The sequence below is a fragment of the Lynx rufus genome, unplaced genomic scaffold (genome assembly GCF_022079265.1).
Source record: "Lynx rufus isolate CCGP_SWC_20201006 ecotype Redwood Valley unplaced genomic scaffold, mLynRuf1.p SCAF_4, whole genome shotgun sequence".
NCBI classification, from domain to species: domain Eukaryota; kingdom Metazoa; phylum Chordata; class Mammalia; order Carnivora; family Felidae; genus Lynx; species Lynx rufus.
The window spans coordinates 136,684,027-136,710,478 of NW_025814856.1; the positions used below are offsets into that span (position 1 = coordinate 136,684,027).

Here is a 26,452-nt window from a genome sequence, read left to right on the forward strand (position 1 = left end):
GCAGGCTCCACACTTGGTAACAGAGCCCTATGTGGGGCTTGATCCCAGGACCTGAGCCTAAATCAAAAGCCGGACACTTAACTGACTGAGCTACCCAGGTGCCCCCAGAATCCTATATTTTAAAGTCATGCTCAGATTAGGATGATCTATTTAAGTATTTTTCTAATATAATAATTATTTATAATCACTGAAGTATTATAATACAAGATTGCAAATAAGTTAATAAAAATTGCAACGGGCTAAGAAAAGTCTGAGTTAATATACAAAGTTCAACTATTATAATAAATTATTAGTGATTCAAAACTCAATCAAGTTAAATGTTTCCTTATTAACTCTTAGAATGGAGATTTAAGATCTGTATTATTTTAAATATTCAATGAAAGTATTTAAAAATAACACCATTTATTTTTTTATTTTTCTTATTATTTTTTTAATGTTTATTTATTTTTTTTTAATTTTTTTTTAACGTTTATTTATTTTTGAGACAGAGAGAGACTGAGCATGAACGGGGGAGGGGCAGAGAGAGAGGGAGACACAGAATCGGAAGCAGGCTCCAGGCTCTGAGCCATCAGCCCAGAGCCCGACGCGGGGCTCGAACTCACGGACCGCGAGATCTTGACCTGAGCTGAAGTCGGACGCTCAACCGACTGAGCCACCCAGGTGCCCCAATGTTTATTTATTTTTGAGAGAGACAGAGACAGAGTGTGAACAGGGGAGGGGCAGAGAGAGGGAGACACAGAATGCAAAACAGGCTCCAGGCTCTGAGCTATCAGCCCAGAGCCTGTTGCAGGGGTCGAAGTCACAAGCCATGAGATCATGACCTGAGCCAAAGTCGGACGCCTAACTGACTGAGCCACCCAGGTGCCCCCAAAATAACACCATTTAAAAAACAAAAAGAAACGGGGCACCTGGGTAGCTCAGTCGGTTGAAAGTCTGACTTGTTGATTTCCACTCAGATATCATGAGATATCATGAGATATCATGAGACTGAGCCCCACTCTGGGCTCCACACTGGGCACGGAGCCTGCCCAAGAATCTCTGTCCTCCACTCTGAGTGCACATGCTCTGACACTCTCACGAAAAACCCCCAAACTAAAAAAAACGAAACACTCCTAAATTGAGAACAGAACTAACAACTAGTTAGTCTCTGGTTTGTTGGTCATTGGTAGCTAACCCATGGCTTAGGCATTCGGAGGCAAACATACAAATGTACTTGGGATGTTCTGTATATAATGTGCTAGCCGGCATTTCACTTGACAGACCTGCTCAGCCAAGGCTCCTGTGCAGCTGTAATCTGCTGTTATCACCCTTCTGTTCATTTTCTCATCTGGGTGAATGAAAAGCCCTGAGCAGAAAGTTGCCTGGTGCAGAGAAGCTGAGGAGGCAGAAGGGGGAGAAGCGGTTCTACAAGCTCATTTTACTGGGCGCCCAGGCTCACATTCCTGAAAACCAACTGGTCACTCAACAACAGCTTTAACTCACACAAAGGAGGAAGGCAGCCCTCCCTCCCACTTGTGTGTTGCCCCCAGGCTTACTCTGAAGCGGCAGAGAGGAACACATAACAAAGAAAACAAGTTACAGTCTCAACGTTACAGGACACCATCTCTTCTAAACTAGAAAGCTTTTTAATGTTTTGGTGCTACTGTGGCTACTTTACAAAGGTCATTCCCAACTTTGGGTTTAGCCAGATCAATAGAATGGTTTGGAATTTGCACTTCTCTTCAGGGGGAACAAAGACATCAATTCATAGTTAATGGAAACAATTTTTGTAAAGGGCCCCTGGCAAACTCATTCATTTTTTAAAAAAGGTTTTCCAAATTAAGGCAGCAGGCAAAATGAACGTTTGTTTAAAGTTTTACACCTTCAATATTAGTTTTAGATGGATCTCACAGAGACCCAAGAGTGCACAAACTTAGCTTAATCGCTCACTAGCCACGTGGCCTTGAGCACGTTATTTCCCTTCTCTGCTTCAGTTTCCTTATCTATAAAGTGGATGACGCTATCTACCCACAGGGATGTTCTGAGGAATAAATAAGACATGTATGTGCCTTTGGCATATTGCCTGGCATGTAATAAGTACTGGACAAAGGTAAAACATTACATTTGTTCACCATTTGTCTAGAATTTGCTACTTTCTCTTGATAATCATATTCTTGTTCCCTTTAATAACAGAATCAGTTTTCCCTGGGTGCATGGTTGCCCGGAAAGCGACCACATATCCCAGCTAGGTGAACGTGTGTCCACATGCTGGTCAGTGGTTGTGGGTGGAAACAATGTGTGCAACGCCCCAGAAAGGAAGGGGCTTGCCCTCCAGGCTCTCCTCCCTCAGGCTAGAACCTGTGGGTGGGAGTGGTGACTCTCTTTGACCAAACCCACATCAACAATACCCCAGGTCACAGTGGCCCACCGAGAGAGAGAGAGAGAGAGAGAGAGAGAGAGAGAGAGAGAGAGAGAGAGCGCGCGCGCGAGCGCCAAGATGCTGACACACATCTGCAGGGGTCGGGGTCACCCCGCCCCATTTCCCCCTACTGGCTCTCTCATCTGCTGGGATTTCTACATTTGAGAAAAATAAACTTCTATGCTGTTCAAGCTACAGTTGTTTGGTTTCTGTTAAAATGGCCAAATCAATACTTTTAACTGATTCTAGCATATTTAACTTAGTTCTAAATTATAAAGTTTACAGCAAAGAATCTTGATTCTCTTTCATATTGATGGTCAGTTACTTGATGTCAAGTCCAAGTTGGGGAAAGACAACCCTCTCCTGCTCCAGTCACAACACTTCACAGGTGACAGGTGGGAACAGCTGGAGGACTGTGATAGAAATCCAGAACTAAGTGACCAGCAGCCTTCTAGGGAAGAGGCTGCTGGGGAAGATCATGGGGTTGGGGCACAGGGTGAGTGGGGCTCCGGCTCCTACAGACATGGAAATGGGCCACCCAATACTCCAGGGTCAGGGATGGGAGCCTAAGACTCCCCTTGGCAGCATCCACCTACCAGCCTGAGGTAGTTCTGTAGCATCTGAAGAGGGATCATTGATGCATAAGTCACACTACTGAGGCAGCCTTCTTGGGGACCTGTAAGAAAGCGACACACAGAAGCAAAATTGGTTCTTCCTTATTAAACGTAAATGATCAAGACACAACAAAACTTCTCATAAAAGATACAGTAATGTTTGTTGACTTACGTAGCCAGAGCTGACATGTGACCAAGAGGTACCTTTTGTCTCACCATCGTGAAAATATTTCAACACTCTGAACTGGCTGGTAAACCACCGCTGCTCCCCTGACCTCTCCAGCTGCCCTTCCTTCCCCTGGGAAGCCCACCCATCTCTCCTGTCCATCACAGCCAGGGCCTTCAGATTCCAGCTGGAATACTACCGCTAGTATCTGCTCCGATCCCTGGATTCAATTTTATTATTTATAAACAAGTGTTATCAGAGATAATCCCAACCCTCTGAAAGTTCTAGCCTGGGACAGCATTCGTGCACAGTTCTGGGGGTTACCCTTTATGTTCCTTCCCAAACTCTATCTCCCTCACTTGCCTCCAAAGTTCTGCTACTCTCTCAATACACTGCTTGAGCCTGAAGGAATTTTCTGGGATAACCTCATACTTTTTTTTTTTTCCTAACTTCAGTAAGTAGTTCAAACAATAGAATACAACTTTTATTAGTTGAACTTTTAAAGAATCCATTCCCAAATATGGGAAATGCATGATAAAATCCCTTTTAGAGTTAAGGGCTGAGAAATGGAGTATTCCTGTAACACTTACTAGCTATGTAACCCTAGACAAGAAAATCAATCTTTCTAAGCCTTAATTTCCTTGTACGTAAAATGAGGGTAAACAGAAATACTTATCTCAATGGGTTGTCATATGGATTAAGTGAATTTATACTTGTAATGTGCTATAAATGATAGGGCCTTCCACATAGTAGGTGTTCACTAAACATTACCCGTACCATTATAATAATCTTATTCATCATACACTGGACTTGACAGTAACAGAAGGCATTTCTTTTAACATGGTCTCTTGTCACTCTCTCAGTACATTAAGTTTAGCTTCTGGTTTGTTCCTAATGAGAGAGGTGATCAGAATCGCAGCAATCAATGGTCAGGACGGATATCACCACAGGTGTCAGAAACATGGCTTTTGATTTTTCCTCTTCTTAGTGAGACTTTCCAAAAAACATCTAATTACTTAATAGAGGGGGTCACACATGCATTGCTGGAGAACACAGGACAGAAACATGCAGATTTAAGACCCAGCACCACGACACCTCATGAAGCCAACACTCTGTCAACAGCACCTCAGTGTGGACTACTCTTACCTGATAAAAGCACAGTGACTCGCTCTGCTTTATTCTTCTTCATAAAGTCCCACGGGGACTGGGTGAAGCTCTGACCTGCTGACCATGGCACATTTCCTAAGTTCAAGAAAACGAAATAAAATGTCAAAGAAGCTTCAAAGTAATTTTTCTTATAAGGGACAATATACAATCTCCTGTGGAATCCAGGGTTTAGACTGTCAAAAGCACACAGAACATGTAAAGCATCACATAGGGGTTAACTCCCTACTACAATGTCTGTTAAAGGTCAAAAGGCAAGCCTTCAAAGAAGAGCCTTCTCCAAAGCTGTTTTTAGGAGTAAGAGAGAAATCTGGAGAGCAAAAATATACTAAATATTTCTAGGAACAAAGCTGATGATAACTTTCCATGGTTCTTCCAGTGCCTGCTTCACAAAGTCTAAGCACTTTGAAGGAGGTGAAGTAACAGGTCCTTTATGATCCGCTCCCTTTCCAACAAATTTTTAGATTCCGGAAAACACAGGTTACTTCAGGGGCTCAGTATAAAGGAAGCCTTCTCACAGTCTGGGCCCTCTGCTCATGCCTGCTCAGAAAGGGTGCCACTTCCTTGGGTCTACTCTAGGGAGTAGGAAGTACTTGTTCCGTCCCTTCCCATCCACAGATCTTAAATTCTTAAATATTCCCACCACACACACACACTCCCCACCTGTAACTCACTGCTTATCTGTTGGCCTGGGTCCCTTTAATCTAGTTAGGTGATATAGTAAAGTCACTTATATACATACATTAATAAATAATGTCATGGTTGCCCGTTATCAAGTGGATACAATTAGGCACTAAACTAAGCCCTTTACCCACAGAAGCCAATGATCTTTACATCTGAAATGCTACTAGGTGCCCTACACAAATATGAACACTGGCACCATCAGGCTTTAGCACCCACGGCTCACAGAGGTCAATCTCTCTGATGGTGGTAAATATCCATTTGCATATGCTTGTTTCCAATTCAGCTGGATGAAGGCTGATGATGCAGTGTCATTTTCTTCTGAACAAGTCTGTGCTGATTTCATTTATTAGACTCTTGGGCACAACCACACCTTGAATAACAGTTTGTTGTGTGGGCAAAATGTGTTCCTGAGAATCATTTATGACATATTATCTTAATGTAATTATTTAACTATACAATAATTCTTCTGTAAGAATTGTAATTATATTAATGATCTTGCCAAAGATCAATAAAATTAAATTGTCATGAATTATCAGCCTTAAAAACTAGTAAAATACATTTTTGGGAAGTGATTTAGCATCTATAAATTAACAGAATAAAACCCTTTCTGCTATAATAAGCTGATATATTAAAAGCTGATATATTAAAAGCATATTTAAAAGGAAACTCACCGTTTCCTCAACCCTGATTATTCTTATGCAACAAGTGCTGTTGAAAATATGCAGGCTTTCCTATCACACAGACTGGGATTTGAATCTTATCTGCTTTGCTCCTTTGCTGTGTGACCTCAGGCCTACAAGGTGACCTCACCTTGTAACTAGTTATTTGTAGAATGAGTCTGTTGTAAGGACTTGTTGAGGTGCTGTGTATAAAGGGTCCAGCACAGTTCTGAAATAATGGCAGGTTCCCCAAAGATGTTAGTTCTCCTGGTTCAAGAGGAAACAAACTAACCAGAGACATTTTATAGAGCACTTACTATGCTCACCAGAAAGTAAATCTTACAAGTTCTTCGGAGTCTGTTTCATAGTGCCTATCAAACAGAAACAAGCAGTTATCACCCTCACTCATCCCATGTGGGAGCTTTGATCAGATCTTCAATGAATAGGGCTTCTTCCAACTCTAGACTTCACTAGGACTCCTGTCCTGGAAGTAAGGTGTTCATGTAGTACAAGCCCTGGCCCAGCCCAGGTACAAATCTGGAGCTGTGTTCAGAACCTGTGCACCAGCAAGCAGCTACAAAGTGGTTTGTTTCTTGCATTTATCAAAACAGCAAGTGGAATCACAAACCTCATCAAGGGCTTTCTTGTTCTTTACTCTCTGAGTATTATCTGAGGTATGAAAGCATTTTTTATACTAACAGGCAACATTATGTAATGGCCGCATTGTGAATAATCAAGTTTTTTAGCACCAGCAGCTGCCACAAGTGAGCTCTCATTGTATTTAATCAGTGAACCAAATATCAGGTTATGGAGCTCATAAACATAAATAAACCCAGAAATTTAACTTTCTTTCCATCACAGGATTGCTGATACCTAGCATGATGGATCGTACACTGCTTGTCCCGAGGCCAATGCTGGAGTCAGTGGTGTTATTAAATGTCACATCTTCCAGACTCCACCATCCATCAGATGAGATTGCTTGGAAATGATTTGTCAGAGCTTGACTCACTGCTTTTGAAAAATCATCCCATGATGTCTGTTTGCGGATATTTAAAGCACATATTGTGTTTTCGCATTCAAAGTCATCGGAACCATAGCTGCCTGGTTCAACCTCACCCACTGAAATCCTTAAGGGTATTTTAAGAGCATCTGTTGGAAGAATAAAAGAATTAAGGGGGAAAAATCTTGATAGGAAAAAGCAGCAAAACTTATATAAAACAAGCAGATATGAACATTTTAAAAACAAAGCAAAGGGCAGCTCTCATGTTTCTTTAGATACTATCAACCGAATGTTCTCCTACTGGAGTAAACTGGTCTCCCAAACTCTTCACAGCTTCTTTGGAACCATGTTGCTTGAAATATTTGTCTTTCCTTGTATCTTTGGCCTTTTGTACTTCATTGACTCTTCCCTTCAGCAAGACTCTCAAGTTCTTTAAAAAAAAATCTGAGAAAATGAGAGCCCTCTCTTGACCCTAAATTCTCTATATTGCCCTTTCTCCTCACCTACATTGATAACATCATAAATAAGGCAGGTTCCAGTTGTAGAAGTCACTGTGCTTAGGATAGTGGCTTTGGACTCCTACAGACCTTGGTCTAAGCCTCAGGGTCAGCCTCCTACTAGCCCTGTGTACTTGGTAAACTGATCTCTCTATACCCCAACTCCTTCTACAAAATGTTAGGAATGTGCTATTAAATTATTATGAAGACTCAGTGAACACATGTTTGAAATGAATTTAACACACTAACGGTTATGTGGTAAATACTGGTGAGTATTTAGTAAATAGTAAACAGTGCAGTCGAAGCTTTTTAAGTGATCTTTCCAATCTCTGTGACACCAACTGACTGAGGCCCCACTGAGCTATGCAGCACCCCATGCACTCCAGTTCTCACGAACTGAATTACGTGCTCACCAAGAGTCACTTGTGTTTATTCCCTAGTCTTTTATGTCTGTCGAACTCATTACTGTAATTACTAAATTAAATATTCCATAAACTGATGAAATGACTTACTCTTCCTATAAAATTGAAGTTGGACACTTTAGAGACACTGAACAAAGGAGGTGCTAAAAAAAAGTTGGGGCGCCTGGGTGGCTCAGTCGGTTGAGCGTCCGACTTCGGCCCATGTCATGATCTCGCAGTCCGTGGGTTCGAGCCCCGCATCGGGCTCTGTGCTGACAGCTCAGAGCCTGGAGCCTGTTTCAGATTCTGTGTCTCCCTCTCTCTCTGCTCCACCCCCATTCCTGCTCTGTCTCCCTCTGTCTCAAAATATAAGCAAACATTTAAAAAAATAAAATTAAAAAAAAAACTCACCTAAGGAGGTATGGGTTAGACAACTACATAAAGCTAGAAAAGATTATCTTTGGGGTGCCTGGGTGGTTCTTGGTTTCACATCAGGTCATGATCTCACAGTTCATGAGTTGGAGCCCCATCGGGCTCTGAACAGTGCACAGCCTGCCTGGGATTCTCTCTCTCTCCCTCGCTCTCTGCCCCTCTTACTCACTTTTGCTCTCTCAAACTAAATAAATAAACTAAAAAAAAAAACAAAGAAAAAAATTATCTTACTTAATTTTTTTTAAAAGTTTATTTATTTTGGGTAGAGATTGAGCAGGGGAGGAGCAGAGAGAGGAAGAGAGAGAGAATCCCAAGCAGGCTCTGCACTGTCAGTGCAGAGTCCCACGAGGAGCTCAAACTCATGAATCACACGCAAGATCATAACCTGAGCAGAAAGGAAGAGTTGGACACTTAACCAACTGACCACCCAGGTGCCCTGAAAAAAAAGATCTTAAGTCCTCAAACACTAGAAATCACAGATGAAGCATAAATGTGTGGTTTGTTCAAATAAGAATATGTGCAATTTCTATTAGCAAAACCATAGTAAAGTAAAAACCTGTACCTAAAAATTGATGGAAGAAATCCCTATATGTCAAAGTTAACACAAAATGTTTAAAATGTATATTTTTAGGATTCCCTTCTTCAACTGGCTTTTTCTATTAACCAACTACTAGATTAGTTTATTTTCCAATTATCAATAATTCTCGGGGCACCTATCAGTTGAGCGTCCAGTTCTTGGTTTCAGCTCAGGTCACAGTTTGAGAGTTCGAACCCTGCACTGGGCTCTGTGCTGACTGTATGTATGGAGCCTGCTTGGGATTCTGTCTCCCTCTCTCTGCCCCTCCTCCACTTGCTCTCTACCTCTCTCCCAAAATAATGTTAATAAATTTAATACGTTAAAATAAATGTTAAAAAATTTAATTATCAGTTCTCATCAATAGCATATGACACAACTGATCTCTCCCTGTTCTCTGATATGCTCCTGCAAGATTCCCTCATGCCTCCCTGGTCACTCTTTTATGTTGTTCCTTTGCTGGTCCCTTCACATTTTCCATTTTCTTAATGATAGAGTGTTGCAAGGCTCCTTTCTCTTACTTTTTCTGTCTGTGTTCACTTCCTTAGTGATCTCATCCAGTCCCATGACTTTAAATATCATCTATAAACTGCTGACTCTCAGATTTATGTATCCAGCTCATACTCATCTCTGGAATTCCTGCTGACTTGGCATCTCGACACAGATATCCTAACAGACATCTCCAATTCATAATTCCAAAACGGAACTCCTGATCTTCAGTAGCAAAATCTGCTTCACCCACAGCTTTCCCACCCCCCCCCCCCTTTGACAGGTGATGGCCACTCCATCCTGCCAACTATTCAGGCTGAATACCTTGGGGTTATCCACAAATCCCTTCTCTCTCTCTCTCATACTGCAGGTTCAATCCATCAGGAAGTTCCACTGGCTCCACCTTCAGCTGTATCCAGAACCCAACCACTTTCCACCACCTCGTCTGCGACAATCCTGGATTGAGCCGTCACTGTCCTCTCTCACTGGAAGACGACGCCAAGGGCCTAACACGTCTCCCTGCCTCCGCCTGTGACTGCCTACGTCTACTCTCAACAAAGCAGCCACAGATACTATGGAAATGTACATCAGATCCCATCACTCTGAAGCTCGAGCACTGAGATGGTTACCTTACAATGACCTACAAATTTCAGCCAGATCAGACCTCCACCCCCATCCCTTCTTGTAACTTCTCTCTCCTCGCTCATTCAAAACCAGCACTCTGCCCTCCTCACAGTTCCTCAGACATAGCAGGTATGCTCCTGCTTGAGGACCTCTGTCCACGTGATGATGTTCTCCCTGGAAATCTCTTACTTGAAGTATCGACATCATTGCTCTGCTCACCCCCTTCAAGTGTTTGCTTCAATGTCTTACAAGGGGGCTCTTCTGACCATTATTTTAAAAACTGAAACCCAGGGGCTCCTGAGTGGCTGACACTTAGTTTCAGCTCAGGTCATAATCTCACGGTTTCATGGGTTCAAGCCCCACATCAGGCTCTGTGCTGGTAGTGTGGAGCCTACTTCGGATTTTCTCTCTCCCTGCCCCTCCCCAACTCACACACTCTCTCAAAATAAATAAATAAACTTAAAAAAAAAAAAACAACACACAAAACCCAAGCTGAAACCCATCCTCATATGCCCAATCCTCCTTTAGTCTTTTCTGTAGCACATATCCCTGTCTCACATACCATATAATGAATTACTGCTTATGTTTATTGTTCATTTTCTGTCTCAGTGTCAGAATGTAAGGTAAAAACAAATTATTGATACAGTTGGCTGATTGGATGGATTGATAATCTCGATATAAGAAGTCATAATATTTTGTACAATCTGAAACTCCATATTCCATAAACCCACATGTGAACCTTTCAGAACATGTCGGAGGAGTATACATTCTTAGAGCTGGAAGAGACCCAAAAGATCATCCATTACCTTCACAGACAGGTAGGCAACCAGGGGTTGAGAGATAACCAACTTGCCTCCATTCATCTGATCAGCTGATGGCAAAGTACCCAGCCATGACTCTTCATACCCTATTAGTCTCATGTCTTAGAGACACAATCTAAGTCAGAAGAGCAATAATTATTTAAATACTTTCCAAGGTCATTAAAATACAATGAGGATCTAGCATTATTCTATTTAAGATTTTTTAAAATGTTTTTTATTTACTTTGAGAGACAGAAAGAGTGAGCAAGCAGGAGCAGGGGAGGGACAGAGGGGGTGGGAGAGAGTGGGGGAGAGAGGGATGGAGGGAGAGAGAGGGGAGAGAGGGAGGGTGGGAGGGAGAGAGAGAGAATGAATCCCAAGCAGGTTCACACTGTTAGAGCAGAGCCCAATGTGGGGCTCAAACTCACAAACCATGAGATCATGACCTGAGCTGAAACCAAGAGCTGGAGGCTTAACTGACTGAGCCACACAGGTGCCCCAAAGATCTAGCATTATTTTAATAGCAACTAATTCTGTAAAAAGCCATTCTACATGGAAAAAAAATAATTACCACATTTATAACCGATAAAATGTTTTTGTAGTTACTAGGGTTCAAAGAAGGCTGAGCAGAGAGAGAGTAAGAAAACTGTAGCTGGATTAATCTTTTCCCATCATGCCAGAGGTGCCAGCAGTGGGGGTGAAGAAGGCACCAAGCTGCAAATGGCACTCACTCAGATTCTCCAGCAGATGCTTGCAGTCATCAGTGGCGACATCGTGCGCGGTCCGATGGCACTTATCTTTTCTTTCTGGCTCAAGCCCTCCGTGCATACACAAGATTTCCAGGCAGTTCTAGAAAGGCAAGAGCTCTATTACATCATGTCCAAATGAATACACTCAAATGAAAAATCCAAGGGAAAAGTCATTTGCCTGTAACGAGCAAATCAGAAATTCTCTGCCAGACATCGTATTTCAATTCCAGCAATCCAAATACACACATTAATCTACACACTGGCTCAAAATGGAAAGCAAAGAGTGTGCTTCATTCAAATGTGAATCACAGGACCAAAACACTGCTCCACAGAACAGCCTCTTAGGTTTCAAAAGAAAAAGAACAGATTACTAATCATTCATGCTGCAGAATGAAATTAAGAAAGAAATTGGCTTCAGCAGACAGTATCCTTTTATGGTAATTTGGCAACATAAAGCCAAAAGACTTTGCTATAGGTGGGTGCTCCATGCTGTATTCTAGACAATGAACTGTTTCCCTAGTCATGTAAGTGCAGGGTTCCCATTGTAACAACTCTTGTCTCACGGTCCTCACAAGCACATTTATAACTGAGATCTTACACCCTTATTTTTTTATATGAAAAATACGAACACCATGTTGATTGAGTTTTTAGAAAAACATTCCCAATATATTGAAGTTATGTGCTCTCTCTTTTTCAGCTCTTTCTTCTATGTTGCTTCAGGAAGTCCCCATCAAAAAGTATCAGTAACCTATGAACTGAAAACTCTTAGTTCTCCAAAATTTTTCACAACAAAGTAAAGACAATATACGTACAAACATTTTCAAGTAAATAACTGCACGGCAAGAAATAACATCAGGATATTTATTAAGGACCTCTGCTATATCAACTTTTACTACTTGATGATTTGTTTACTTATTTCCCACCAGAATAAGCACAGAACTGAATAGAACAGAAACCATAAAAGGAAACAAACAACCAAATAAGCAATATCCTTCTCATCTCTCCCCTGCAAACACGCGTTCGCGCACGCGCACATACACACACACGCTTTGGGCTGATTTCACTTCTGACAACAGTAAACCAGGTAGTCTGAAAGTCTACGGATTTTGCTGTAAAACATCACTTTTCTATTTTATAAAACACAAAACACACTTTTCCCTTCCTTTATGTAAATATTTTTATTGGCATACACCATCCTCATAGAAAAGTACAAAAGCTTGAAGAAGTATCACAAAACAAACATAACTATGTAAGGAGCACTCTGGAAGCCTTCTGTATGTTTCGTCTAAATCACTAGCCCCACCCTTCTCCCCCTCAGGTAACTCCTAGGATGATTTCTAATATCAGAGACTGGTTTATCCAGTTTATAAACTTAATATAATTGGAATCATACTGCAGTTTCACTTTTATATTTGGCTTTTCATTCAACATAATGTCTATAAAATTCATCCATATGCTGGGACTAAGCATAGTTTATCCTTCTTTTAAAAAATTACTGTGGGATATATGAACGTACCACAATTTACTTGTTAATGGACATCTGGGCTCCACTATGGACATTCTAGTACACATCCTTTGATAGACATATGTACACATTTCTGTTGGATCTATGTACATAGTTAGACTGTTGGGTCACAGGATATGCATATGTTGCTCTAGGTCAGTATATACTGCAAAGAGCTTTTAATAAGTGGCTATACTAAACTCCACTCCCACCAGGAGTATGTGTGAGTGAGTTCCAGGTGCTTCATATTGCCCCCCAAACACACTTTATATATGAATTCATAAAGAAGTACAGAAAATCCCCTAAAGGTCAAAGAGAGAGAGAGAGACAGAGACAGAGACAGAGAGACAGAGAGAGAGAGAGAGAGAGAGAGAGAGAAAACTAAACCACAAATTAAGTGAAATTTGAATAGGAAGCCAGTGCTGGTCTGAGGGCAAAGCTAATGTAGGCAATCTTTTCAGATGCTGGGGAGATGGGAGAGTAGGTCTTTGGACCTCTAAAATGGAGGAGTTGAACCAGAGGTATGCCTGCAAAGGGAGTGGACAACAACATTGGTTTCTCACTGCCCCTGCTTAGGTTGGAGGGATCTCGTCTAAAAATTGTAATCGAAGTCTGTTTTTCTTAGGTGGGTCTGGGGTTCAAGTTCAAAAACTCCCTAAGACAAGAAATGAGCTCAAAACAAAGTCAAATATATAAACGACGTTCTTATCAAACTGTTATGACTAATTTGTATAATACCAGCAAATGCATCTGATAGTAAATGAGAAATTCAGAAATGTTGATTTAGAAATTAATTTTAATGAGAAATTAAGTAGGATGCAATCTGAGCACTAATCTTTGTGAATTCCCAGATAAGAGATAAAAATGATACATTTATTATGCAAGTTAGTACTTGCAACAAAAGCAGGTAAGAGTCAAAACAGACCTGGATCCTAATTCTGCCAATATAAATGATTTTATCTATGCTTTTGTTAAATCATTTAACATTTTTCTGTTTCAGTTTCCTTATTTTTAAATATCTAGATTTCATATAGCTGTTATGTGACTTAATGGAAAAGATGCATAAAAAGCTCACATTCTTGGCATGCACTAAGCTCTCAATATTTATTAGCTGCTGTTATTATTATAATCAATGTAATAATCACCAGTTGGAAATATTCAATTAAATGGTGAGGAATTACAGCACATCAACAAATGTCACTGATATCAATATAATTCTAGGTGATGCTACTTCAAATTATACAGGGAAATAATAAAGGATTCAACCAAAATTCCTTTTTTTGTTAGTTAATTTATTTTTTGAGAGAGAGAGGGAGCAGGGGAGGGGCAGAGAGAGAGGGAGAGAGAATCTCAATCAGGCTCCACACTGTCAGCACAGAACCTGATGTGGGGCTCAAACTCACGAACCATGAGATCATGACCTGAGCCTAAATTAAGAGTCAGATGTTAACCAGCTGAGCCACCCAGGCTCTCCTCAACCAAAATCTTGAAGATTCTCTTACCTCAGACCTTCAAAGTGGGTTGTATATAGTTTTTATTCTACTCGGGTAGGTCAGTGGGCAAGAATATAAGCAGTGACTTTCTCTATGAGGAAGATGTCGGTCCCCATGAGGAGAGCAGGAGATGCATATCCAAACCCATTACAAGTGTGAATTCTATGCCATGCTGGCTCCATGGGGAACACGAAGAGGTTGAAAGCCTCCACCCAAATGACGCTTTACAAGCACCACCACAGCAATTACTTGAGTGCATAGTAAGTTCCAGGCACAGTTCCAACACTTTGCAAGTACCTAGTGCTCACTAATCCCCACAACTTTTTAAGGAAGAGGAACTAAGCGCTCTACCAGGTGCTCTGTTAGAATTGAGGGTGGGAACTATGAGTAAGGTAACAGTTCTGCTTCTCATGGAGGACCACAGGGTGTAATACAGTCATGGGGAGAATGGCACTGAGGTGATGTCCCAAGTTGTACTATGCGGAAAAGGAGGGAAAAGTGGAGAAAGGAATCTAAGCTCTCTCCGTGACGGACACCATTTGTGAAGAGGATAAATGCTATGATGCCAGTCACTGCTACTGGAAAGTAGCAGAGGGAGTCCCAGGGGCCTAAACCAGGCAAGAGGTTCTACCCAAGTGATGTTGAGCAAGAGATCTGGATGAATGGATTTAAGCTAAAGTTCTACTAATTATGTTAGAGATACATCTGTTATAAAAGAGACTTTAAAAAGCAGTGGTTTAAGCTTAATCTTTCCACTCACATCCCACTTGCCAGAACATAGGTAGGTGGACTCATTACCTGCAATGGAGGCTGGAGAATGTGGTCTTTATTTTGGGTGGTCATGGGTCCAGAACTCTGCAGGATCATCATAGGGGAAGGGGAAAGGTGATGTTGAGGGTCAATGACCCATCTCTGTCATGATCCTTGAAGGAGAGTGGAGAAGCAAGGTAGAAGTGCCAGGGAGACTAAGTAGAAACCCCAAGTCCAAAGAGCTTGATATACTACCAAAGTCAAGGAAGGGAGCTGGGAATCTGACATTGGGCAGAGGGAGGGAGAGCACAAGCAATCTGCAAATGCACAGGTGGGCCAGTGTGGGTGCTGGGAACACCCTTGGGCTGTGGGTGTGCCCACTGCCTTACCAGGCAGGGGAGTGGGAGGCTGTTAAAATGGGAAATAAGCAAGAAGGTAAATTTAGGGAAGAGTGCCCAAAGATGAAGACAATCAGAGTTAGCTGTGAAGGGTGAGTTGGCATGAAGATATGTTTTCTGTAGGCATAAGGATATGCTCAGGTAGCAAAGTGCCATGACAAGCTTGATTCTGAAAAGCAACTGGTGCATTTGGAAGATATACTGGAAAGGAGGGTGATAGCAAGATAGGTAAGAAAGAACTGTAATAACAGTCCATTCACTCATCAATTCAGCAAATACTCAGTACTTGCAGGCCAGAGACTCTGCTGGACACAGTGCATACAAAGATGGAAAAGTGATTTTTTGGGGAGGAGGTGGAAAGAGAGACAGGCATGCAAATAATTAAAGTACAAGCACTCTAAGTGAAGTGTGGAAAGGTGCCCTGGGAACACCTAGCTTCTGGAAGCCTGGATTTAAGCTGAGAGGTTTTCCAGGCAGGGAAGGGTCAGGACAGGAGAAGAGGCCATTTGAGGTAAAGGGAACAGCAGACACAAAGACAGGGAGAGAAGAAAGAGCACACGATGTTTGCACAGCAGCCCAGCAGTGCCTGCTTAGAGCACAGAACACATTAGGGGAGGAGACAGGAAGTCTCTGTGGAGTGAACTGAGTCCAGATCAGGAAGGGACTTGTCCATCATCATAAAAACCTAGCACTTATCCTGGAAGTGATAGAGCCTTGGAAAGATGCTGAGCAGGGAAATTACATGAGCAAGTTCCCCTGTCTGAAAGGCCCCTCTCATGGCAGGCTAACGGAGTAGAGAGACGGCAGATGAGGAGACTGGCGGAGTCTGCACAAACTCGGACAGTGGACGAGGAAGGCTCCCCCAGGGTAGTGCCCACAAGATATGGAGGAGGCGACATATTCAAAATTCACTTGTGAAGGAAAAAAATCTGGAGTTGTACCAATCATCTAAGTTCATTAAGTTAGTAAGACGGAGCAAGTAAACACAAATGCCAGGTGATGGTGCTGCATTAAGAAAGAAGGGATGTAGCAGACTGGAAGAGGACAAACATGGGAACCCAGTGACGCAGCCACGTGGAGCTGTGTGATGGAAGCAAACATGAATATGATGGTCAGTAGGGTTACCATACAACTGCCCAAACTGGTGCACCTGCAAGAGTAAAAAGGGGGCACTATTAATAATTACACTAGGATGACAGGCATAAATAGCGGCTGTACTGGGCAAAGGAACTTTGCTGCTCTACTTATCAGCCCTGTAAACTGTGTCCCTCCTGAATAAGACCTTATTGGATAAAATCAGAAAATGAGTAGGTAGGGCTAAAGATAACATTTTGGAATCTCTATAGATTATAACTGGGACAAAGTTATACATATATATAAATATATATGTATTTTTTATATGTATATGTATGTATATATATATATATATTTTATATATACATATATATAAAAGGTACAAAGTGCGAGGAACAAAAGGGTCAAAACCCAGATCCATGAAAGATGTTAGTGGAAAACACAGAAGAGTCCATGTCTCAGGTGAGGGGTGGAGCAGGACTCTGGTTGGCTAATTTAGATTAGAATCCTTTCGGGGCGCCTGGGTGGCTCAGTCGGTTAAGGTCCAACTCTTGATCTCGGCTCAGGTAACAATCTCTCGGTTCATCAGATCCAGCTCCACATTAGGCTCTGTGCTGATAGGGCAGAGCCTGCTTAGGATTCTCTCTCTGCTCCTCCTTCACTCGCGCTCCCCCTATCTCTCTCTAAAAATAAACAAACTTAAAAAAATAAAAATAAAATAATTCTTTAGGATCCTATCAGTTAATCCGTCCTGCTCAAATTAAGCAAGGACACAATACTCTGCACTGAACATTCTGGAATAAATGTCAAAAAATAACAGCGTTCCCTTTGTTTACCAACAGCTGAGTCAGTCTGGCTTTTCCAAAAATGTTTTTATAAAAGTTAAGGGGAAAAAAGGAAATAATCATGGAGAATTAAAAACACAAAAACAGATTCCAAAGAACAGATTTCTACTTATCATGAACAACATTCTAGCTCCAAAGAGTTGGTCCAACTTCATAGGTATCTTATCTTTCTCCTTTCCTAGCCAGCTACTCAACCACATGTGACAAAGAAATTAGTGACTCCTATCATCTTTTTCTCTGCAGCCATGACCCAAGGAGAGGGAATCTAAATCTTGGGGCCCCATGTGGGCCTCTATACTTGAGACACACACCTCATCCAGACCACCCAGACGGGATGGATACTACTGTGTGAGAGGAAATGCCTGATGCTCTCTGGCTAAATGTATCAGGCACAACAGAATCCGAATACAATATAGGAATGGCCTAAAGATGGTAACACAAGGTCCACTGCCTGACCAGAGGACAGCAGGCTTGTTCATCCTACAAGATGCCGGAAATAAATGTCTGGAAGACAGGCAAAAAAAACAAAAACAAAAAAAAAAAAAACCAGGTGTGGAGATTCATGAGTTCAAGCCGTGCGATAGGCTCTTTGCTGACAGCTCGGAGCCTGGAGCCTATTTCAGATTCTGTGTCTCCCTCTCTCTCTGCCCCTCCCCCACTCAGGCTCTGTCTCTGTCTCTCTCTCTCTCAAAAATAATTATTTAAAAAATTAAAAAAAATATATAGGACCAGCCAATTGTAAATGGAGTGCGGGAATTGCTTATGGTTAAACAAAAGAGAAAACCTGATCATCGAGTTGGAGGGGAAGTGAGGAAGGGGCAGTGTTCTGGAAGCAGAGGAAGGAGTCTGCATTAATAGTAAACATGTTAACCCAGAGAGACTAAGAGCCTGAGTGACAGGAAGCCACCAGCTTTGGTAATACACATAAACTAGAATTATAACTGGGAGGACACACACAGTCCTCCCAAATAATCTCATTGTATGGGAACCTCAACAACAGAGATACCAAATTCATAAAATGTTCCTAATAGGTTTTACTTGACATGTAAAGGGCTCATGACACCAGACAGTTTCACTAAGAACTCTTCTTTCTATTCGCCCTGAGATGAAAACAAAGGTTTGTGCTCAGTGATTAGTCACAGGCCAGCTTTAGAGAGAGGTACTCCTATTACCAAACACTAGATAGTGATTTGTGTAAATTGCTTAACCACTGGGAGAAAGACCAAGGACTAAAGTGGGAAAAGCACTGATTGGGGAATCTGATCTTCCGTGAACTGATCTTAGGAAATTAGGTATACTATCTTCTGAGACTTGATTTTTTCATCTGCAAAATGAAGGGGTTGGCCTGGGTGAGGTATGTCCCTTTGAGCTGTGAAATCCCACAGTTCTTTACTGAATGGCACAAGAAAACTGAAGTCATCTTCTTGGGTAATGACATACTATTACCTTACATAGCTCGGACACGTATATGCTGCTCTACAGAGGAAAAATATTCATTTTTTAATCTACTGTGGTCATGATAGAATCTTTCACCTACATGATGATTAACTCAGAATTGTAATTAATTTTTTCAGAAAATTAGTCTTAGCAACTAGTTGTAAATGAATTACCTCTCTGGTGAACTATCTCAGTCAGGATATGAACACTGTATCAGGCCAACGATGCAAAAGTACTTTCTAATACCTTTGATTAGGAAGGAAGGCAGCATGGTACAGTGTGAAGATAATGAAATCAGGCAATCTGGGCTTCATTCCCAACTTCTCTCTACTACTCCCTCCAGGGTTTAAATGTCCTAATCATAAAATGAAGAGGCTAGACTGGAAGATGAAATATCCATTCCAGGGCTAAAAAAAAAAAAAAATCATTTTAATCTATGATTTTACTCAGCAGTGTGTGAATGTTGTCAGTCATGATCACTTTTAAAAACCTCTCTTTAAAAATTTATCTTATGCCTCTTAAAGAGAATACAGGAGGAGTCTATGAGAGAAAGTGTCCTCTTCCCCTTTGCTCAACAATGACCAAGTATCTACATGCACCAGGGGCCTGGGGATCCATGAAGATACCATCCTTGATCACAAAAAGCAGCAGGACTAATAAGGAGTTCATAATAAAGGAGTTGAGCAGCAACACAAGTGCCCTACCCTGCAGGGTAACTCACCCTAGGGAGTGGTTTTTCTCTCTCTGCCTAGCTTGAGAGGTTCAGCAGCTGAACATTCTGGATCAGTGATGCTCAGGTTTTCTTTTGTTGGTTTTTTTTTTTTTTTTTTTGCCTCCAGGCTGTGTGTGTGCACAACCCCACTATCAGTAGCACCTTGCATTATCTTCAGATTTCCTTGAGGGGGTGGAAAGAGGTTGAAAACAACTCCTTCAATGCACCCTTCCACCATCAAATGAGATTCCCGGTCTTAGATTAACGGTGCATTTTCAAATGAAAACTTTTCACATTTCACATCTTTGTCTCTTAAAAACTTTGATGTCATATGTACTGCATCCCATTCAAATCAAGACACGTCTATCAAGTTCACAAAATTTTTGTACTTTTTGTTAAAGCGTGAAATGGAACAAAACTAACAAGCAATACCTCCACAATGAACTAAATCATGCCTTTTTCTCACTTAAAAAAAAAAAAAAAAGAGGCCCAAAGTGAACAGCTTCTGTTCTAGATCATAATAACAGGAAGTTACCCAACCAGGAGCTCCAAATGCAATTTCTAGCTATTCCCAGAGATCTCCATCTGGATGAACCTCTCACAGCACTTAAATCCAGCATGTCTAAACCCACGTTCTATCTTGTTAATCACAATGATGCCTCTTCTCTTTCCAGGAATGTCATTGTTCCCCTTCGTGTCAGCTCCCTCTTTTCCTGCATCTCATCTGTCTTCAATCCATGGACATTTCTGGTCTGTAATGTGTTTCATTATTTCTACCACTCTCTTCATCTTTCACCTAGTCTCTCTCCCTGCCAATTGTTTCATAACATAATCTTCTTTAAGTTGTTGCTAAAGTAATCATTCAAACTATAGAGCTGATTGTTTTGCTCCTTCGTACAAGACCTTTCAATAAAGCCCCAAAACTCCTTAAAATGTCACTGAAGCCCATGCCATCCCAGGAAGCTCCCAGTCCCATCTTACTTCTCACTACCCCTCATCAGCTCAGCCAGTGTTCAGCCCACTTCCCTGCTCCCCGTCTCTGTTCCCGCTGCTCCCAGATCTCAACTACTCTCCAATCTCAGTGATGAGTGGCAAAGTTAACCCCCCATTGCAAGGCCCAAATCACTTCCATTGCCTCCAGAAACAGCCATTTCTGAGCCTAACATCCCTGAAACTCTGCTTCTTGAAATACGTGCATTGTCTTTTTTCAAAAAACAAAATAAAATTTGCATTTTTATAGTGTTCCAAGCACATGTCCATTACCATTGTTTTAATTTTTTGTGTTCTCTTATCCTACACTTGTCTTGTATCCTATACTCTTGCCACTGAACTAGCAGTTAGCTAATGGTATAAATATCCCTGCAAATATTAGCTTACACAGTGCCTTGCACTCAGGAGTTTCCTAATAGCTTTCTATTGCTAAACTATATTATCGCTAAACTGATCAAAACAGAAAAAAAAGAAACATGAGTGAATGGCATACTATATTGTTTTCTTAATAATCAGTATCACTTTCTACTCTGATGAGTGAAATCTCGAGCTCCCTCTTACCTACCAGTAAAACAGCACTGGAAGGATGTAAATGAGGCAGTTCAGAGTCAAGGGCATGCATTTCAGTCTTGGCTCTCACTCTAACTAGTACCAAGGCCTTGGCCTTTGAATCAAACAATCCAGTACACTAAATCAACACCAAACTCTTTCTCCTAATTTTACAAGACATAAAAAAAAATTAAATAAATGTCTGAAATTACTCCCACATTTGTTAAAAAACTCCAAGTACGATTTTTAGAAAAAGTCTCATATATGGTTGACTGTAAATACTACTGGACAGAAAAAAATTCAGTTCATATTGGTAGCTGATCATCTCTTGCAATGGTTTTCACTCAGTTTCCAATCATTCCATTGAAATGCATTCAGTCAATAGCAGACAATGTTGTCACTCATCAAGTTACAACTACGCAATGAGGCCAGCGGCCATGAGACACACCTTAAAACCTTTTGAAGCAGCAATATGGGCAGCGGTCCAGCCTTCTCTGTCAGCGTGGTTAATAAGTTCTGCAGGAACAACAGGCTTGGATGTGCCTTCAGGACTCTCTTCTCCTTGATCCAAGTCAAAGACAACTGACTCAGACTCTTCCTCATGCAAAGAGTTTCTGCAAGCTGGTGCTCTATGGTACATAAGAAGCTTGAGGCTGTCCACATTACCAGTGTCTACAGCTGCGTGAACTGGTGTCCAGCCATCCTGAAGATAAAATGACCAGGAGGAAAGGATTGATTACAACGTTAATGTTGAGAACAGTGTTATTTAAAGTTCACCTCTAAATGTTTTTGGGCATGAACCACTGAGCTGGGAAAAGCAGGCATTCCAATCCTGAGTATCATTGATGAGCTGAGTCAAGTTCACTGACCTCTGTCAATTACCATATTTCTCAATGCTATGACTCATGTTTGCTGTTTTGTAAGACTTTCCACTTAGCAGTTAACTATTTGGAGTGAACAGGTACTGTCCAGGCTGGTAACTACGGACTACATATGGCAAAACAAAATCTCTATATAGAATACAAAAGAGAATGAACTTTAGCATAAAGATTTTTAAAAATTTATATCCAAGTAGGGTATTATTAGTAATGTACTAAATGAATGCTGCCATAATCCAGTTTTACTTATAGGGCAGAGTCCTAACTGGTGATCTTAAAGTTTTATGTCAATGATTCCTGAAGGAAAAATTCTAGATAATAAGGAAAAGGTAGACATATAGGAAAAACAAAGCCAAATAACCTCATGAGGTCTCTATGTGCCCCTATTGAGAGTTCTGGGACTGCAGCTAGAAACTGATAAATGCAAGCTTAGGAAATGTTCCAAGTAAAATTATTAGGCCCATTGTCTAGAATACATTACTGTGAAGCCTTTAGCATTGACTTAGCAGGTTGCTAGAGTTGTTAACTCAGAGCTCTTCCTAAGGCAGTGGTTCTCAAGTGTAGTCACCAGACCAGCTAGCATCAGCATCACCTGGGAATTTGTTGGAAATGAAAGTTGTTAAGCCTCAACCCAGACCTAATGAATGAGAAACTCTGGAGGTAAGGCCCAGCAATCTGTGCTTTAACCAGCCCCCTGGGTTATTCGGACTCCCTGAAGCTTGACAAGCACTTTTCAAGTGAAAATCTTGGTTCCCTTTCAATCTCTCATTTTTATATAGGGTCTTCCTTTCACTCAAGTACCTGTCTTCATTACATTTTTAAGACTTTCATAAAAGAACAGAATTATTTTGGTGATTTGTTGTTTGGGCTTTATTTTCCTTTTGGCCTATTTTTTTTCATGTGGTATTTCATATTGCTATGTTAAAAATCTTTCAGTGAGTTAAAGCACACTTTTTAAAAATAATGGGGTAGAAGGCAGGAGAAAAACAGTAAGCGGTAACAAGGTATGTTTATAGTGAGTCATCTGATCATTTGCTAAAGCTTCCCTTGATAGGGCAGATTTTTCTCTGGTTCTGTACTTCATACCCATGAAGTTGACTTGGCTAAGACAAGATCACGGCTGTGCAGTAAATGGAATACCTTATAGTCCTTAAGCATACACCAGAGCTAGGTAAAGCATTTCATGGCTTGTTCTTTGCTGGGCTACAGACACCTTTATTTGGTTTTCAGCCTTAATTAGGCACCAGAGTGTAAGTGCTCTTGACCTTCCCTAGTCAAATCTCTTGACTTTTTCCTTATTTTTACATTACAAAGGCTATGTAATCATTTCTGAAAAACTTTCAATTTACCATTCTCCTTTGATTTCTTATTAAAAGTCATAAGAAATAATTATTCCCTTAAGATCCTCTATCATTACTGTTTATCTCTGTATTTTGGAGCCTCTATACTTCTTTTTTTTTTTTTTAATTTTTTTTCAACGTTTATTTATTTTTTGGGACAGAGAGAGACAGAGCATGAACGGGGGAGGGGCAGAGAGAGAGGGAGACACAGAATCGGAAACAGGCTCCAGGCTCTGAGCCATCAGCCCAGAGCCTGACGCGGGGCTCGAACTCACGGACCGCGAGATCATGACCTGGCTGAAGTCGGACGCTTAACCGACTGCGCCACCCAGGCGCCCCTTTACTTCTAATGATCATTAATTCAAAGGGATACATGCACCTCTATGTTTATAGCAGCATTATTTACAATAGCCAAGATATGGAAGCAGCCCAAGTGTCCATTGACTGATGAATGGATAAAGAAGTGAGATATATATATATGGAATATTAGCCATAAAAAAACGAAATATTGCCATTTGCAATGACATGGATGGAGCTTGAGTATAATGCTAAGTGAAATAAGTCAGAGAAAGACAAATACCATATGATTTCACTCAAATGTGGAATTTAAGAAACAAAACAAATAAGCAAAGGGAAAAATAGAAGACAGAGACAAATCAAGAAACAGTCTTAACTACAGAGAACAAACCAGAGGGAGGTGGGTGGGGGGTGGGTTAAACAGATGATGGAGATTAAGGAAGGAGTGCACTTGCCATTAAAACAAAAACAAACAAAACCCACAGGATTTAAGGGTGATCTATAAATTAGATAATGCAGCTTTTTATTCTAGGAAATCTTAAGGATGTTTCCTATGAGAGGAATACACAACACAACCAATTCTCTATTAACAGAAAAAATCCAAGGTTCAGATAACCTTTGGAAATTGAATGTCTATACTTGTCTTTCATTAGGAACATAGGGTAGGATGGTTATTATTATACCTTAAATATTCTAGGAAGCTGCAAAAACAAAACTAAAGTAATTCCTGAGCCCAATGAAGAATGGAGCATGATGGAAGTTCCATAACTCCTAAAGCTCACAGAGGGTCCCATCAGAGAAATGGATGTCAGTGTGCACAGGGCAGATTCCTTGGTCTTCAAGTGGTTCACAATGAGTTGATGAAGACAAATTTGGGAGGGCTGACTGAAAAGTTTGTTTCGAATGCATTTCTGTGTGGCTGAGCCAAAAGTATCATCCAAGGACTCTTCCATGCATCAGACTCCAAAAGTCTGCAGTTTCTAAATCCCTTGGACTTTATCTGTGCACCTTGTATAGGAGATAACAGAACTGTGTGGGATGGAGCCAAGAGCGACTTGGGGTCTAGTGGATTTCTACACACAGTGCTTCTAGTTCTGAGGCAAATTAGACAATGACCCTGAACTCTGTGAGGTGCTGCATGATCTTAGCAATAACAAACATCAGTCAGAGGAAGAACAGTGAGCACAAATAACGCTCCTCTAAGTACTGACAATGGGCACTGTCTTGTGACAAAACTCCCTTTTGTTTGTAAGTGTTACAACTGACTCCTACGTTGTAATTGATGGTGATGGTGACCATGGGGACAGCTGACATTTGTTTACTGCTCACAATTCCCAGGGCACTTATACCAACTACCTTATGTAGATAAGCTAATTTCACTTTAATACCCTTAGACTCATTTTGTAGAGGGGTCACCCAAGGCGCAGAGAAGTAACATACCTTGCCTAAGCTCACACAGCTGTGTGTAGGCATGGTCCAAGCCCAAAAAGGTTTGATTTCACAGCCTGATCTCTCAGGCAATATGCAGTAGTTTTATATCACCACCACTGTCACTACTGCAACAATTGATACTTCTGTGGCTCTTTATACGATGCATCCTGAAAATATATCTAGAATTGGACCAATCCCTACTGTTTCTACCCCTCAACCTTGATCCAAACCACCCTTACTTTTTCCCTGGAGTAAAACAAGATTCCTACGGCTCTCTCTTCGCAGCTGCTCTGCCACTCCTACAGTTTATTCTCAAACCTGCAGCCAGAGTGACTCATAAAAATGAGTCAGTTCACGTCCTTGCTCTCTTCAAAGCTATCCATCCGACGCCCTTATTCCAAGTCCTTGCCAATGGCCCACAAGGCCCTTTGTGGTGGGCCTCTGGCCACAAAGATCTGCCTGCACTGCTCTCCTGCCTCAGTCCTGGTACCCTGCTCCCATCTCTTCATGGCTCACACCCTTGCTTCCTTCAGGTCTTGGCTCAACTGTCACATTTTCAACAAAGACTTTTCCCACCAACTCCTCTGAAGTAGTGCCGACCCCAGGCATTTCCATCTTCTAAACATCCAGCTACTATTTACTTACTTGTTTACTGTCACCCCTCCTGCCCCATGAGGATATAAGATCCATGAGGGCAGGACTGTTTCACTTCCTGCTGTCTCTTCTGTCCCTAGCATAGCTAGTGCTCAGGAAGTATTTGTTGAGTGAGTAAAAAGTACACCTCCATTATATCCCCTGATTCTGAAAACAGCCAGGATGCAGGTATTCAGTTTCCTATTTTACAGTGAATAATCTGAGGTTCAGAGGATAAAGGACCAGTTAAGCTACCAGACAAGGCTTTTCATTAGCAGATGCTCAAACAGAAGTCAGAGGTCAGACACTTCCATATCTGATATCCTAAAAGCAACACCAAGCAGCCTCTATTTTAGTAAAACTTTGGTTTGCGAGCATAATTCATTCCGGAAACATGCTTGTTATCCAAAGCACTCTTATATCAAAGCGAATTTCAAGAACCATTGGCTCAGTTGTGATCATGTGATGTTTGGTATTGTGTACCACTCTTATTGCAAGACACCGCTCGTTTGTCAAGTTAAAATTTATCAGAAATGTTTGCTCATCTTGCAGAACACTTACAGAACAAGTTACTCGCAATCCAAGGTTTTGTTGTATTTTGTTTTTCTAGCTATAGAGTTGGCCGACAGGGTAAATTATAGTACAAAACCCAAAGAACTGGTACTCACTCTGGTTTTTACACTTCGATCAGTTCCAGCTTCCAATAAGAGTTGAATACACTCCTTACTTCCATTTTTACAGGCCAAATATAGAGGTGTCTGTCCTTCATCAGCAGCATGATTAATGTTAGCATCATATGAAATTAATAATTCTACACACCTAAACACAAGATCATGATTAATTACACTAAAACTGGCTGGATTTCTGAAG

At 41.2% G+C, this 26,452-nt stretch overlaps 1 protein-coding gene across 1 annotated transcript in view; it reads right to left on the reverse strand.

Annotated features, from left to right (window-relative positions):
• The window catches only part of CTTNBP2 (cortactin binding protein 2), a 148,734-nt gene that overhangs the window by 33,926 nt on the left and 88,356 nt on the right, over nt 1–26,452 (reverse strand). Inside the window, exons 7-12 of the mRNA XM_047097409.1 lie at nt 26,251–26,401; nt 21,452–21,706; nt 11,234–11,351; nt 6,559–6,834; nt 4,325–4,420; nt 2,995–3,074 (exon numbers count right to left, since the gene is read on the reverse strand). Coding sequence (XP_046953365.1) covers nt 2,995–3,074; nt 4,325–4,420; nt 6,559–6,834; nt 11,234–11,351; nt 21,452–21,706; nt 26,251–26,401 — 976 coding nt within the window. The remainder of the gene's footprint in view (nt 1–2,994; nt 3,075–4,324; nt 4,421–6,558; nt 6,835–11,233; nt 11,352–21,451; nt 21,707–26,250; nt 26,402–26,452) is intronic.